At 53.7% G+C, this 16468-nt stretch overlaps 4 protein-coding genes across 4 annotated transcripts; 2 read left to right on the top strand and 2 right to left on the bottom strand.

The window, feature by feature from the left end:
• Positions 1-305: 305 nt before the first annotated feature.
• On the bottom strand, positions 306-1976 carry CTRU02_212913 (uncharacterized protein; the record flags this gene model as incomplete). Its single annotated transcript, XM_036721478.1, has 2 exons — positions 306-1572; positions 1621-1976. The coding sequence occupies 2 exons, from the start codon at positions 1974-1976 to the stop codon at positions 306-308; spliced, it is 1623 nt and encodes a 540-aa protein (XP_036586647.1).
• Positions 1977-7572: 5596 nt separating this feature from the next.
• Positions 7573-10779, bottom strand: CTRU02_212912 (uncharacterized protein; the record flags this gene model as incomplete). The annotated part of the gene is made up of 5 exons (XM_036721477.1): positions 7573-7838; positions 7908-8079; positions 8136-8219; positions 8272-9466; positions 9521-10779. 5 exons carry the CDS (start codon positions 10777-10779, stop codon positions 7573-7575), a joined length of 2976 nt encoding a protein of 991 aa, XP_036586646.1.
• Positions 10780-12202: 1423 nt separating this feature from the next.
• CTRU02_212911 (calcineurin-like phosphoesterase) lies at positions 12203-13435 on the top strand (the record flags this gene model as incomplete). The annotated part of the gene is made up of 1 exon (XM_036721476.1): positions 12203-13435. The coding sequence occupies one exon, from the start codon at positions 12203-12205 to the stop codon at positions 13433-13435; it is 1233 nt and encodes a 410-aa protein (XP_036586645.1).
• Positions 13436-13904: 469 nt separating this feature from the next.
• Positions 13905-16394, top strand: CTRU02_212910 (uncharacterized protein; the record flags this gene model as incomplete). Its single annotated transcript, XM_036721475.1, has 3 exons — positions 13905-14364; positions 14417-15212; positions 15260-16394. The coding sequence occupies 3 exons, from the start codon at positions 13905-13907 to the stop codon at positions 16392-16394; spliced, it is 2391 nt and encodes a 796-aa protein (XP_036586644.1).
• Between the last annotated feature and the right edge of the window lie 74 nt (positions 16395-16468).

Here is a 16468-nt window from a genome sequence, read left to right as displayed (position 1 = left end):
GCCCCCGATGCGGCTAGGCTTCATGCCCAAGCCACGTACCTCCGAGTGAGGTATATGTAAAAAATGTTTCATCAACTTCGTCACAAGCGAACAAAAACCGAAAATCCCTCCAAAAGAGGCTCTTTTCCAAGCCCGACCCGACCGATTTCCATATATCCCGTGTTTGTTTCTAACCCAACCCCTGGTATAAGTTCTGAAACTCCCATTTCCAGCACAGGCCCTAGAATGTCTAACGAAGAGAAGTTTGGTACAGGCGCAAAAAGGTTGAGTGCGCAAAGAAAAACTCCATCCACGTGGTAGACCCTCTACTTCTTGTGGTGGCTGTGACGACGACGCATATGGTCGTGGACGTGACGACGGGCCTTGCGGTAACCATCGTCATGGGCCGGGGTGGCGGCGGCCGAAGCATCATCTGTGGCGGTGACAGTGACCGTCTTCCAGACAGTCTGGGTCTTGCGAAGGCAAGATGTCGTCCTGCCCTTACCGCCTTTGGTCCTGTTCTTGCCCTTGTTGCCGCCCACGGTGTCTGTGGGGTTAGCAGGAGGGGAGGTCTCCTTCGCCACCTCGGTAGGGCCGGCGGGGTTGGCAGCAGGGGATGATTCCTGGGCTTCTTTGGTAGGACCAGCAGGCTGAGAAGAAGCCTTCTCGGGCGCCTGTTGGATAGGAAGCTGTGATGCGGCGGTAGACGAGGCTGTGGGGACGTCCTCCTGCTTGACGACGGCGCTGGAAGCAGCAGCCTTGGCGGAAGTGGGCTGGGCGGCGTCGCTGGAAGGGGGCTTAACAACCGCACCACCACTGCCACCTCCAACAACGCTTCCGAAAGTCCAGCCACCGAGGGGGTTGCTGCCTGGAAGCTGATCCAGGATGCCGTCTGTCTTCTCATCAAGGGGCGAAGGGATGGTGCATTCCTTGTTGGTGTTGAGACCCTTCAGCAGACCAGGGCATTTGTCCATACCAGAAGAACCAGCGTCGCAGTTGTCAATGATTTGCTGGAGAACATCGGTGTCCCAAGCGGCGATGAAATCGGCGTGGGAGCTGTAGCCGGAAACGTCACCGTTGGAGAGGACAAAGGGCTGCTTACCCTGGCCGGGGGTCCAGCGGTCAGCGAACTTGGGGGTGTTCCAGTAAACCTCGAAGAACATGTGAGGGACATGGATGTAGCCAGCAGGGCAGTTCTTCCGGCGCTTGTCCTTGGCATCCTTGTTGGACGGCCAGGTCATGCTGTTCTTGTAGTCATCGAGGGCCTTGTCAGGGTTGTAGCAGGAAGGCATGTGAATGTCTGCACGCAGAGGAGAGGCGTAACCATCACAGTTCTGGTCGGGGAATCCAACGCCAGAGCCCTGGTTGTTGGGGTCAACGATGCCGGCAGTAGATCCATCAGAACCCTTGGGGTAGGAGGCCGGGCTGTAGTTGGACCTAGGGCAAGTCCACTGGACCGGCTGCACGGGGCCATCGGCCGGCTCAAGGTTCTGTTCACCTCCAGTGGAGGGAACAACTCTGCTGGAAGCATTGCCGCTGACAATCTGAAGTCCTTGGGGGAAGGCCTTGATCTCGTCATCGGTACCATCGAAGCTGCGAAGAGGGTCAGTTGAGCTCTGAAAGGTCAAGGATGGTGCTTACAAGTAGTAAATGTTGACATAAAAGATCTCGACGGGCTCAAACTTCTGGGTCTTGGGGTCCTGGAAGTAGAGCCAAGGGAACCAGTAGGCACTGTTGTCGCCATTGATCATAGCATTGGTGCACTTGGACTTGGAGAGGGTTTCGCCATTGGCTGAGAGGCCAAAGTTGCTTCCTCCCATGACACCGTGAACATGCGAGGCGGGCTGTCCAGGAGAGACAATAGGATCGACACGAGTGCGAACAAGCTCCTTTCCATTGAAGCGAAGGACGGCAAAGGTCCTTTCGCTAGACTTGGAGCCGGCAGAGGCGGCGCCAATAAGAGTGGTGAGAGCGGCGGCAGCAGTAGAGAACTTCATGGTTGCGGTTGATAGTACGGTGAGAATGGATCAAAGATGAAGTCAAAGAAGAAGGTTAAAGAAGATGTCGTCGCTGCGACTTTGGGCTTTGAGTAGAGACTGTGGGTGCTGATACCGGAGCACCTTTCAAAAAAAGAATGACTTGTCGCCCAGGCGAGATTGTGACCTGGTCGAGTGACGAAAAGTGTGTCAGACACAGCAGATGAGATAGTGAATGAATCAGACAGATCAAAGACGATGTCTGTATGTTTTGTAATGAGAGGACGTGCTCAGCAAGCTCAGCTTTTTTTGTTTGAAAAGGAATGATGGAAAGAGAGAAGAAATGCCCAGCAAAGATTCGACAAGGGGAAGGTGGAGGAATGGAGAAGTGAGGTCGGGAGTGTAGATCAGGGTGGATGAAGGAAGGAGCGGGAAATATTATAATCGGACGGCATCTGGCAGTTGGCAGGCCACGGGCTAGGTTCCTCGACCTCACCCCCCGGCTCACTTCACATGGGCGGAGGAGGCCCGGGGGATAGGAGGGCGCTAGCCAAAGGCCAGGCGCGCTCAGCCGTGACGCCATGGAATATTCACGGTAGTGCGACCTTGGAAACCAGCGATGGATTCCTACTCGACCGCAGGGTGAAGGCGAGGGCACGGGGACCGAAGTGGTGTGGGCGTGGGTGTAAGTCTACCGGGGCCCGGTGGGAACGTGTCTTGGCGGAAGACCAGCAACTTGGGAAGAACTTTGGGTTAGGCCGGACTGAGTACCGTGTGTGTGGAGAGTTTGTACTAGGAAGATGGGATGAACAACAGGGACGAACCCTCAACATGCTTTCTTGGCCCAGGTATCTGCTCCTCTCGAACGCTATTTTCAAGTACAAGTCGAACCAGCTTACCATTATCCACAGCCGAGAAGCCGTGTCTGCATTAGCGCTCCAGCACTAAGAAGAAGAAGAAAAAAAAAAAAAGAACAGGGAAGCAGAGTCTGGACGATCCTGTTTTGGTGGGCAGAAGACCAGACAGAAGAAACGAAACGCAGCCATAGAGGGTTGAGATGTTGAACCCCTGGATGCCAGAACCCCGCTCCTAAGCTGGGCTCTCTGCAAAGGCATCACATTTAGACTGCATATGCTTACAAACAGAAACGCCTAAGCAGTGAAAAGGAGGCGGCAGGAATGCACAAAAAGCGGTTTGGTGTGCTGGAAGAATTGTGAACAAGGCTCCCCATTGGCTGGGCTCACAACGGACTGCCATTTTTGTACAGGTCCCTGGGCGGATGGCCTTTTCCAGTGTTACGCCGGCCCAGCTTTAGCAGCATGACTCGCCCCTGAGTCTGAGTTCTTTTTTTGCTAGCCCTGTGCCGCGCCAAGTGGCGACCAGTCAAGTTCAGCCAAGTTGGATCAGCACCTTGCTCAGTGACCATCAGCCAAGCGGCTGCAAGCTCACAGTTTGGCAGCAGACGCCCGTTAGTGGCGTCGAGGGTTTAGATTGAAGAGGAGAAGTCCCATCCGTTTGGAAACACTAGCAAAAAAATCTGGCCCAGGACTACAGCAACGGATGCAATTTGATCCATGAGGCTGGCTGATTGTCCATGACGACCAAACCCGGCGGCATTTTCAGGGGTAAAAAAAACCGGATGAGCATCAACGATGACGTTCTGGTAGGTTGTCATGGTGTCTCCTCTCATCTGCCATGTCTTCGCCGTTGCGGAAAGGCTGCCGAGACTGATGATGTGGACATTACAGACGTGTGGTCGCTGAGAATGACGAGGGCCATGCCACTGTGTACAAGGTGATTCGTATCGGATGGCTGGCAGTAAAAATAGGGTGGCCGAAGGACGGTTGCCGATATCTTCAGCCAACTGAGACGGAACAAGTTGAAGACGCAGCTCAACGTCAAAAGAGGCAGTGACAGCACACTGAGAATGTAAGGAGGGGAGCAAGCAAGCGCAGATCACGGTAAGCGAACAAACGGGAAGGAGAGGAGGATTGGGCGCCCCCGCTAACCTTATCTGGTCAAGTGGTTCCTGGGCGAGCGGGTCCACTTGCGCAGGGGTTTCCCCATGCAAGATTGCAGGGTTTTTTTTCTCGGGAGGGGAGAAGCAACGGTCGGGAACATAGAGAGAAAGTGGAAAGAACAATCGAGGCAGCAGCCAAAGGCACCTGCTGATAGCTGATAACACTGTCTCTCTCACCTCGGTCACCTGCAAGACAACTGCCTTTTTCAGGGTCATTCTTTCTCGGTACGCCCACTCAGCTAGCCAGGCCCAAACAATCCCTTTCTTGCCTCTGTGAGGAATTTTCCTGTCTCTCTTCATCTTGGCCTGAGAAAAGTTTTTTCCTAGCTGCATAACTTGTCACGCTTGGTGTACTTTGATGCCACACCACCACAGCTGCTTCTGCTCCAGTCTCCGCTTCTGGGCCTCTGGAACTTCCATTTCGGTCTCACAACGCTTGGTCGGGATGTCGCTTCCAAAAGCACAGACGGCCAGGCAGTAACACTCATTTTTACCAGTGGATGGCGACGAAGAAGGTCGCTTTGCCATACCACTCTCATTGGCTCCTTACGAGACTCAATCACCCTAAAGGAGCACCGGTGATTCTGCTACAGTGGATTTCAACACCAGTCCAGACCGGGCTTCTGATCTGTTCTCGCTGCTAAGGATTTGTCTTGAACCCTGCCATGTCAGATTGCACAGGCCCTGCTCAACTGTCCAATCGTCCAAGGATCTGGAGGAGTCGTATGGGTCAGCCGCCAGTGGGGTTTCAGAACGTCTTATCCTGGCGCTCATCCCATGTCTTCCCACGTTGCAAACAAACACTCCAGAAGATCAACGAATCACAAGTCTCCAAGCTGGCCTGTCGGTCAAGTCCAGCACCGGAGGTCAACTTATGTTTCCGAATGCGACTTCGAACCATGCCCCCTGACATTTGCCTCGAGGCTCTTCTCTCGTTCAGTGCCTTATCAATTTACACGCCAATTCGGCGTGACGGGTAAATTGACAGAATTTGAAACGCGCCACACATCATACATATCTCGTAGAGGCGTGGCGGCGACGGCAGCCTGCCCGGTGATCACCATTCTGCCATCTGATAAATGGCTTGCTTACCTCTTCCCAGTCTGGACCTCGTTAAGCCAAAGCCAACGACACACTAACGTCATCCCTATCGGCTGCCAGCCACGGCCGGCGTAGGCCTCGACTTCTGGAAAATTGAGAGGTTTTTGGTGGCTACAGAAGCACCATGCCCGGACACCCTTCGGCCGTCTTCGTTTGCTTCCTTCGATGGCGTGGTTTTCAGGCGTAACCTGGCCAAACAGTGTTACCCAGGCTTCGAGAAAAATGTCGTGGAAGCTCTCTAGACGTGCTGCTTCGGCATCCCGAAGCCATTGTGGCAACGGGTTGATAGTATGGCCAGTGGACGAGTACCGCAAAGAAACACTTGGTTGATTTGATTAGTCATAATGTCGCATACCGGTGGCCTCCCAGCATTTCTCTCCCCTTCACTGGCACGCTGGCTCCCTTTGTTCTGATCCGTCATGTTTTACAATGGCTCATTTCAACGCTCGTTAATCTTCGCTGTTCCAATTCCAGGGAAGATTCCTTTTTCTCCTTTTGTCTTTCAGGGCCCAGATCGGAGTGGTTCTCAGATCTCTGCCGCAACTTACTGTCACAAAACAATCCCAATTTACCGCTGTCGCTGTCGTCTACACCATCACGCTTCCAGCAGTATCGCTCTTTTTGTTTAAACCAAGACTCATGAAGCCTGGCCTGCTTGCATGCGGCCAAGGTCAACGCGGAACAGACGACAACTGAATCCAATGAATCTCATTCAAAACCCTCACATGGAAGCACAAACTGCTAACTAGGCTAAAGCGGCCCTGGCTGTCGTGATCCTTCTCTCCTTGAGGGGGTGTACCCCTGATCCGCCCTCTAGACGGAAAACCGGCTGGCGCGCGCTTCAGAAACGCCCAGTGCGTAGCGGTCCGTTCAATCTAACAATTGACGAATGCCAGACGACATTGAGAACACTGGTGCCAATGGTAAAACACATTGTTCTGGCGAGGCCGAATTAGTGAATTATTTCAACTAAACATTCATCGCTGGCAATTCTGCCTTTAACCCCCCAAGTTGGTGGTTAACCGTCATCCTTGCTTACCTCACCGTGCGTTGCGTTTTCGGCGAGCGGCAGTTGTGTGTAATTTTCCGAACTTTCTTATTTCTGTCAGAGATTACGACAACCCCTCTGATGAGCTGGCAGCAGATTGTTCTCATTTTCAATGCTGTGCGCCTTTCCCCTCCCCGAAAGTCAGATCGACAGCGGCGTGCACGATACCGAGCCCAGTCAAGCCAAAGACGCCATCCAATCTCAAGCCATGTGTCGCTTCCATGGCTCAGATTCTTTGGTCTGAGCAAATCAACCAAGCACGTTAACAAGGTCTCTTAGTCTATGGTATGACGAAGCGCGGCGGGTGCTTATCGCGGGACCGGCGCATCTTCCGTGCTGCTTCTCATCAGTGGTTAATGACCCCCATCCCATCCCATCAACTTCACAATCTTAACCGCTGCCTCAGCTGTCTAGTGCGGGCAGTCTCACTTCTGGTGTTTCCTCCCATCAGACGAGTCAATGTCCCTGCATAAGCGTCTCTCCGCTAACTCTTCACCAGTGCTGTCCTTTCTCTCCTGATTGCCCTTACATTATTGAGACGAGACAACACGGTAAATGCAAACCTGTTTGTGCGCTTGCCGTGTATCCGGTAGGTTCAGGTCTTGGAGCTAGGGCTGACAGCCCCGTGCGGGTGCTAATTTGATGACGGCAGCATACGTCTCGTCCCAGGCCCGCCGGGCAGCCGTGTTCACACAAGTGTCTAAGCCAACGAAAGAAGCAGTAGTAGTCTCATGTTACTTTCCACGGGAGCGTACACTGCTCCATCAATATTTCTTGATGGCTTATGTTCTCCCCCATGTCTTGGATCCGAAGGCCAATAGCTTGTCGGAAAAGGTAAATATAAACCTCTGACGTGTAACACTCAATATCGGTACTGAGAGACCAAACCAGCCAAGGGGCCATCTCATTTGAGAAAAACCACCAGTGATTAATCTCAAAGGTAGCCGCAAGGTATGCGACGTGTAGCAACGGTGACCAGTAGAAGCAGTTGCCTCGGGACATTTGGAGTTGTTCAGTTTGCCCCCCTTCTGTAAAAGCCCTGGTTCCCCAATGCCCTTGAGTCGCCAAACGGCTTTTGTGAATAAACCATCGAATTTCCGTGGCCTGTGAGAAATTTGAAGGAAGCCGGTTTTCGAATACGTATTGGCTTATAAGTAAGCCGCAGGCCGTAAGAGTGACGACGAAAGACCCGCGCAGCTTGACCAAGCGCCCCCGATGATTCCATCGGAATCTATCCACAGCCACTCGCAGCATTCACAAGCACAAATCATTGTCACGCTTTGGCAGAGGTTCACATCTTGGCTTCGTAAAAAGACAATGATATTCATAGCGGATGGTATTATCAATGTTGATTTTATCTGCTTTTGTGACCCTAAACGTGGGCTCCCATGCTTTAGTGATCATAGACACAACCCGGAAAACAATACTTCAAATAAAACAAATGTCGTTTACTGCGTATCATGCTCCTGCGGCCAGCAGGCAGCCACCTCAATCTCGCCATTCTTGCCCTGCTCGAAGCTGAGAGCCACGGTGCCGCCGAACTGAAGAGGACTGCCCTCCCAAATAACAATGTCTTTGGTTCTTTCAAGACCGAGGATATCCTCGACGTTGCTCGAGACGAGACGGACCGTCTCCTTGTCGCCGAGGTTGGCGTATTTGGCCGCCCAGGCGGCTTCGAGAGCGAGGTCGTGGATGCGGTAGTCGACGGGCATTACTGTTGAGCGTCAGCGCTGCGTGCTTTATATAATAGTCAAATTCAGAACACAAAAGAAAAGCAGCGTACTTTCAGATACGACGGCGATGGCAAAGTAGACGCCGGCTTCGCTTAGGAGACGGGCGACGCTGGGCGTCAGCGGCGGGCCCACGACGGCGTCTCGGTGTCGGAACTCGGCGGGTGCTGGGCGGGTTTCGGTCAGGATGAGGGGGATCTGGGATTTGGCGAGCTCCAGTGCAACCTGTACCAAGGTTAGTTGGGTTAGCTTTGAGGTCTTTTATGTTCCAGTCTTCTTACCAATGGCGCCTCCGAACCGCCCTGGATGACGATGTTCACGTCGGGGAAGTCCTTCTTGATGCTGATGACTTGCTGAATGTCCCACTGCTTTACGTTAGCTTTATATTGTTGGCAGATGTGTCAGGGGGCGGATTACGTGGTTGTTCGCCTTGATGATGAGCGGCAGCTTGCCCCGCGCAACTTCTCCAAAAGTTGTCTCGTTGTGCTTGCCCTTGCCATCCGCAAGGATCTTCCGCAGTTTCTTGACGGCATTGCTGATGGTTCCAACGCTTGCCTTTGCGCCGTCATCGAGGGTAACGTGAAGCGCGACTTCGGGCTTGAAAATGCCGCCGTCGAGAAGGGTGCGGTCGCGACGGGTGAGGATACCGACGCTAACGCCGTTGACAAAGCCGGCCTCGCTAACGGGTGGTGAGATGGCGCGGGTGATGCCGCCGAGACGGGCACGCGCGAATGCCTTACCCTCGAGCTGGACGCCGTACTTGGCGAAGTCAAGGTTCTCAGGATCGTTGCCATCGCGCTTGAAGTCGCCGTAACCGTCTCCTGAGTTAGGCTCCGTAGCAACCTCGACCATGCCGAGGGCGGTTGTGAGGGCGGTCAGGCCCGGTAGTACGTGGCCATTGGAAAGATCGAGCGTCGTGACGTCGCCCTCCGCAGAGGCTTGGGTAACCGCAGAGGCGCAGTTCTTGGAGGTGTTCAAGCAGGTGATGCCCCCCTTGTTGATCACGAGGGTCAGGTTCTCACCAGCGACGTCTCGGAAGGTTGAGGGCACCTGAGGATGGTTCTCGAGGAAGGTTGTGGTGATACCGTTGATGACAAAGGTGGCTTTCTTCTTGGTCTTGGCGCAGAACGCCTCCTTCTTCTCGGGCTCAAGCTCCGTTCTTGTTTTGGGAGTCACTGGTAGGGTATCCTTGGCCGCAGCCTCAGTGAAGGTCGTGCCCATACTCTCCTGGACAATTTGATTCTTCAGTTGAGGTTTGCCGTCGATGTAGACCTGGAGGGGCGTTGCGCCGAGGGACAAGGGGTGGGCGTCCCAGACGACCAAATCAGCGTCATAGCCCGGGCGCGCGTAGCCTACGCGGTAGTCCAAGTCGATAGCCTTTGCCGGGATAGAGGTGACGGATTGCAGGGCCTTCTCCTCTGGTAAATGGAAAGAGTGACCGACGCCCGCCTGGTACATGATGTATTTGGCGTTGGTCTCGGGCGCAGTGTGGTCTGACTTGTAGGCGACGGACACGCCGTGCTCGTTCAGGATCTTGCCAGCCGACAGGTTCGGGGAGTACGCTTCCCACTTGTACAAGCTGAACTCGGCAAAGGTAGCGATTGTGACATTTCTGCAACATGTTAGAACACTATACTCGGAGAGTCTCATGTCTTGTCGAACTCACTCTCCATAGGTCTTGAGCATCTCAGGAACCTGCCAGGCCTCAATGGCATGGTGGAAGGCCCGGATCCTGACGCCAAATTCACCAGTGACGCGCAGCATGGTTTCCATGTCCTCGGGAAGATAGCAATGGTTCTGCATAGCCACTCGGCCGCGTAGCATACCGGCTGTGGACTCGAGCTTCAGCTCGCTGGGGAAGTTGCCCAGCTGCTCGATAAAGCGGCGCTTCTCGTCGGCCGAAGCAGTCGACACAACCGCAGCAGCCTCGCAGTATTCGTCCTGCTTCTGCAACAGTTCTTTGGCCTTGGCGAATTGCTCGCGGAGAATCCAAGCATCAGCCATACGCGTGTGATCGTACACCCGCTTCGGGTTCTCACCGCAGGCCAGCTTCATGTACCTGTGCCGTTCCTCGATAGGGATGCCGTGTTCAAGCAGAAGCTCCTCAACGATGTACTCGCCCAGTTCTCCAGAGTTAAGAACGTTCTTGATCACGGTTCCCTCTCCACCCATGACGTTGGCCGAGCCTGGCAGGATAAGCGACGAGGTGATACCGCCAGACATGATGATACGAGTGCCCTCATCATAGGCCTTCATGGAGTCGATGGCACGCAAGAAGGGAGTAAGGGGCCCGTACGCCTTGTTCACTTCGTTCGTGTCATCATTGGCAGACAGGGCTGGCCAGAGGCTAATAGAGTGGTGCGAGTGCATATCGACCAAGCCTGGCGTCACGAAGCGACCGTGCAGGTCGTGCTCATCAGCTCCCTCTGAGCTGATTGCCTTGGAAGCAGTGGTCGCAACGTCGACGAAAAGACCCTTCTCAAACCTGATATCCATTGGCTCAGAAGCAATCTTCTCGCCATCAAAGAAGGTCGCGTTGCGAAGCACAACAGGCTTCTCTTGCCCACGGACGGGGTTCCATCGCGGGTTCGATTTGCGGGACTTGGGCTCGGGGCTCTGAGGGAATGTCTTGAGGGATGCGCAATGCTGGAGTGACTCCTCGAAACGGGTCAGACGAGCAGATGAAGACGCATTCTGGGCGACGTGGTCGAGCTTAGTCTCGCGCGCGAGAAGAAGACAAAGCCAGGTGATTGCGCCGGCAAGGAAGGTGGCGAGGAGCCCACGGACGGAAACGAGGCGTCGGACAAGAGGGCGACGGGCCCGGACGCGGGGGTAGGCGGCAGCTTCGTACGGAGGTGGGGTCTGGAGGGAGTAGAGTTCGGCCTCTTTCGAGGATCTATCTAGCTGTTGAGCCGGAGAAGGCATCGTGCAACGATGCTCAGAGTCTCAAGCTCTCTACAGCAGTTTGAAGATTAAAGAAAAGTTACGGTAGTTGTAGGTAGTGGAAGAGGGGAATCACATCATTTTAATCAATTGAAACATCCAGAATTGCGACAGAGCAAAATACGCGTCGTAGGATTAGCAAAAGGTCCCCGAGACCCGAAGCAGACCAGGGTAGCTCTTCTCAATCAGGCCGACACGAGTCCGAACCACGATTTCTTCGCAACCATGACCCAAGACTTGGACAGGTTGGGAAGGTCAATTGGGATGGCACTGGAGCTACGTGAAAGCTTGGGGTCTAGAGCGGGGAACAGCACAAGTAGCACTGACGATAAAGGTTAAGCAATGTTAGTGTTACTTATGAACCGTTTCTATTAATCGCTATCAGTTCATGGCCAATGCCCCCACAAGATACCCCAGGCCCCACTAGAGCTTTTATCATCAAGGAGTTTCGCGGCAGGGAGCGCCAGGGGACTCTCGTGTCTCGGGGGTATGCATCGTGCAAGGTAGAGACAACATCGTAAGCGCCTGAAGGGCCTCATGAGCGTTATCGGCATGTCGACATACAGCTTCGTCATCGCCTACGTAGATTGGTGAAAAAAGATTGACCTTGCCCGTTTACTTAAATAAATGCACGGGGCAACTTTTCAAGCTCGAAAGTTTGATCATGATGGGCGGGAATCATATTATGTATACCAAGAGCGAGTCAGACCATCATCTCGAATTGATTCAAAAAGTAACCACTGCCGCACCCACAAGGATTTCTCATTTCAGCCATTTCAGCTTTCATTTTGCATCTTCAGCAGGCCAACCACTAAATATCGACCTTTGGATGAGTGACCAGCCCACAATAAGAACAGACGGAAACCCTGGACTCGCCACCACAAATGAGCTTATACTCCTGTAACTCTACCACACGAGTTGCCCGCTGTGCCGCTGTCGTCGTCGTCTCGTCTTCCCCTGGCTGGCTTTGGCCGCCTCCGTCCAGTGGGCCCCTCCCCCAAAACGGTATCTGCCACAGTGGGCCCGTTTTGGCTCTGTTTGGGATTGTTTGACCCTTGGGGAATCCTAGCTCTCTAGCTAAGCTCCAACTGTTCTCTCTGCTGGATATCGTATTCTTCAAGTCTCCAAATTCCTTATTTCTTCATCATTACACCTTTGTCGCACCCAACTTGAATTGTTTCCTCGGTCGATATCCAATCATTCATTTGCTTGTTTAGTCCACCAGAGACAATCTCTGGATTTTACGTTCATTCGCTGGTTTCGATCCCTTCGTCTTATCTCTAATATCACAAGTCTTGGCCTTCGGCGTGCCTAGTCTCGAGCCTCCCCGCACCATCTCACCCAAATCACCAACGACACCGCAGATTAAAAAAAAATAAAAAATAAAAAAAAACCACAGTTCACGATGCCGGCCCCAAAGTTGGAAGAAGCGGTCCGACCGCGCCGTCCGCAGTCTATCGCGAGCCTGATTGAAAGAGTGTGCCAGCTCATCCTCGTCTACGTTATCGCCTTCGCTGCCATGTTCTTGCTGGTTACCAAGATTTCGCCCGGCAAGTGGCCTCTGCGAGAGCCATCGATGAGCAAGCCGGCGCTTCAAATATCGTACAAAAGGGAGTTTACCATTGGCATATTTTCCGATTTGCATTTCGGAGAGCAGGAGTTCGGCTGGGGCATCGATCAGGACATCAACTCTACCCGCGTAATGCGAAATGTCATGAAAAGTGAACATCCGGATCTCGTCGTGCTTAACGGAGACCTTATCACTGGAGAGGACACTCACAAGGAGAATTCGACGGCGTACATCGATCAGATTGTGAGGCCCATGATCGAGGCCGGTCAAAAATGGGCGTCAGTTTACGGAAACCACGACTCCAAGCACACCTTGGACCGCGAGCAGCTCTTCCGCGCCGAGAAGGGCTACGATCTCTGCTACACTACGTCAATGGGCGAGAAGCTTCCCGGTATCACTAATTACTATGTGCCCATCTTCAAGGACGACGACCACTCGGACCTCGTTGCTCTTTTGTGGTTCTTTGACAGCCGAGGCGGTACCAGCTACCAGACGGACTCCGACAACATGGACGATATTCCCAATTGGGTTGCACCTGAGACCGCTGAGTGGTTCACAAAGACGTACGAGGAGCTGAAGGAGGAACACGGTCGCGTCATCCCGAGCGTCGCTTTCGTGCATATCCCTCCTCATGTCTTCCTAGAAGCCCAGCAATCCAATCTGGACCCCACAAAGTTTCCGGGACTAAATGCCGATGCTCCGTTGGCCATCCAGGGCCAGGGCGAAGAAGACTCGCCGTTTATCGAAGCGTTGCTGGAGGCCGAGGGACTCCACAGCGTTTACGTCGGCCATGACCACGGCGACTCGTGGTGTTCCACTTGGCCCGGCCACGATGCCGGACTTGGCGCCGAAGCCCCATTCCTCTGCTTCGCGAAGCATACGGGCTACGGCGGCTACGGCATATGGAATCGTGGTGCTCGCATGCTGAAGCTGTCCTTTTCCGAGGGCGATGACCCTAAAATGTCAGTTGACACTTGGGTACGCATGGAGAACGACGACATCATCACCCGCGTATCCCTTAATGAAACATATGGCTTGGATTCGTATCCCTCCAACAACGGGGAATGAGGGGAGCCATATATTCCACAACCGCGCGTCGTGCCGCGGCGGCCAAGGGCTTGTCTGAATAAATTTCGTGACAGCCATGCAAGATGAATTATTGGCGCCTAGCAATTCGACCAAGCCGTACGACTACTTTCTTCTGCCTTTTTTGGTCGCATTGCTTGGTCTCAAGGCAAGACATTCGTGCTACATTTTCCGATCCCTAAGAATGCTGCGCCCCTTCTCCGCCCTTCTAGGCACCCCCCCGGAAATTGCACTGACTTCGCCCTGCGGTCAGCTGTTGTCAGCAGCTCACTTGGCGTCTGCGCTGGCGCCTCATGGCGAAACTAAGGGTCGCCAAACAGCACTAATGACAACAATCAGTGCGGTGCAGCCATATTACCATTCTTTCCTCCCTTCGCTCATCAGTTCCTGGCATCAACTATTCTCTTTTTTTCGCTCGAATCGCTTTGCATGATCATCACGGTCAACCGACATGGACCGGAATCCGACCTCGAGTGAACAGCCGCCGCCGAGGTATTCGGCTTCTAAGCCGGCTGACCTGTCGCGGCAACCGCTGCGGTATTCCCCACGCCCAGTCTATATTCTAGCCATCTACCTCATCCTGTTACTCGTTCCGTGGATATGTGTCGTCGTCGTCAATCAGCGAACTACATCCGACCCTTGGGGTATCCTAATGCAAGATGACATGGACAGGTATCGACGATGGTTGAGAGTGGCATCGTTTCTGAGTGCCGTGACGGCTGTTGCCGCTCTGCCATGTGTTGCGGCGCTCTTGGCTCATGGTGCCGTTGTGTATTCGCAAAGACGATTCCACGAACAGTCACTTAGCCTCCGACAATTGCTGGCTCTCTCTGACGGAAGGTGGACAGCTGCCGTCTCCATCAGAGAGACGTCTTCTTACCTGCTATTAGCCGCTGGGCTGTTACTCCTTGGTGAGTATTGTCTCACCGATAGTCTCATGTCCCACACCTAACCAATCTCAAGCTGGTGTTCAATATCCCCTTCAGTCAGTCCTAATGCCGATGTCCTCTCGTGTGGTGTATCCATGTGAGAGCTCCAGACACTTGACAAAGTGGGATCGTACCTGCGATGGGGCTGGGTACCGGGCAGAGAGGCTAGGGAAGGAGCCGGAGCCGACTTTACTGAGAGAGCCCAACGACGTTCCTCATGTCATCGATGTCGTAAGATCCAGGATGACCAATATCACGTCAGCAGACATCCAAGACAACCTCTGGCGAGGCAACAACACACACCGGAGCTTTTTAGTGGGCGTCGACCAGAAGTACGACGACTCTTTCTGGGTGTCGGCATTGTCTGCAGGCATCACAACAGGGCCCCTAAGACAACACTCCATGAGGCTCAACTCAACTGCTGACTGTCAGGTAACAAATCGAGATGAGTTCCCCTCACACTGCGATGGTTATGCGACTTCCATCGAAGGTTTTGGAGTCATGATCAGAACCTGCCTACCAGACAAATTCAACAATGTCGCCATTGAGCGATCACCACTGCCTGCGCGTCGACGCCAGGATATCGAGGAAGTCCTTTTCATCGATGCACAGATCAGCCCCGAGGCAGCTCAGGCCCCTGATTTTCTTCTGGATGCAGCCGAGAACGTCACCATTCAGTGTGTTTCCAAGACGACTCGCGCATTTTTTGAACTTGGTAACTTCCACAACGAGCTGCATCCCTCTGAGATTGTCGAAGAGTGGCCCTCGGATGATGAAATGAGGGCCCGGTTCCATGACTACGACTGGTCGGGGAATCTCATCACCAGGAAGTATGTTAATTCCTGCGAGCCTATGAGCCTAGCTAATCCTGATGCAGCTGGGAAGAAGGGTGGGATCGTGACCGGTACGCGGGATGGACTTCATTACGAGGCCCATTGAGAACAACCACCGAGGCTCTTTTCGGCGCCGGGTCGTACCCGCAAGCTGTACTTGACTTCTTGAGCCAAACCTTCCCCGACAATCAGATCCCCGACAACACTTCCGACACTGCTATCCATGAGGCGCAACGTCGGGTGTGTGCGCTAAGCTCGCCGCTACATGATTGGCAATTGCCGCACAATTCACACAACGACGAATTTGACTCCTGGTACCCTTCCATCTACAACGGATGCACGCTGAAGAAGCTCCCCAAGTCGCTCTTCAGAATGGCTCAGGGCCTTCGTCACCTGACCGTGGCGCAGAGCACCCTCGGCGTTGGCATGTACCTATCAAACGCGGCTGTATTGCAGGACGCCGCTACGAACGACGCAGCTAGGACAATCTATAATCTGACCGGCACCGACTTTGTTGCGCCACAGCACAGCCTTGGGGCGACCATCACCCTCAGCACTCTCATCAGTATCCAGGTTGTGTGTCTCATACTGCTTGTCGGTTACATTTACAGCGTGCCGACATGGACCAACACATTGGATGCATTTGCCATGATGAGGATCGGGGCACAGTTAAGGAGTACAGTGAACCTGCTGCCTCTGCGTCGCGCCACGCAAGACGATATGGACAGGTTCAGCGAGATGGAAGGTTTGATAGGTGTCGTTCCTGGGCCCGGTACCACGGTAGATGATGACCTCGAACTGGCCACGATAACTTCCACCCGCTCTTTCCGAAACATGCCGTCTTCACATCATTACGAGTTAGTCAGGCCTGCGTCACCTGCAAACTCAATCTTGTCGCTGGACATGCCGGCGGCACCCCCACAGACACGGCAACCTTCACAGGCCACCACCGCCGGAATGACTCCGGACGACTTGAGTTCCTATCTCCAAGGAGGAGGTCTGGCGTCGCCATCGGTATTATCTGTGGCGTCTTCCGTGAGGAGCGCATCTCCTCCGCCGCCTTACCTGCCGGCGAGCTCGTCGACCAGAGAACAACGACCTCGTTTACCGTATGAGCTGGGATTGGGGGCGCCGGGGCTGGTCTCGAAAGCACTATGGAAGAAGCACCAACCGAAGTGATTGATTTTTGTCTTTCGTTAATTGCATAATGCCGTGTAGCCACGAGCTAGCGGATCGGAGTTTTTTTATTTGAA

Source organism: Colletotrichum truncatum (genome assembly GCF_014235925.2).
Source record: "Colletotrichum truncatum strain CMES1059 chromosome Unknown Contig_0009, whole genome shotgun sequence".
Taxonomy (NCBI): domain Eukaryota; kingdom Fungi; phylum Ascomycota; class Sordariomycetes; order Glomerellales; family Glomerellaceae; genus Colletotrichum; species Colletotrichum truncatum.
Note: the sequence above shows the minus strand (reverse complement) of the source record. Positions and strands in the feature narration are given on the sequence as shown.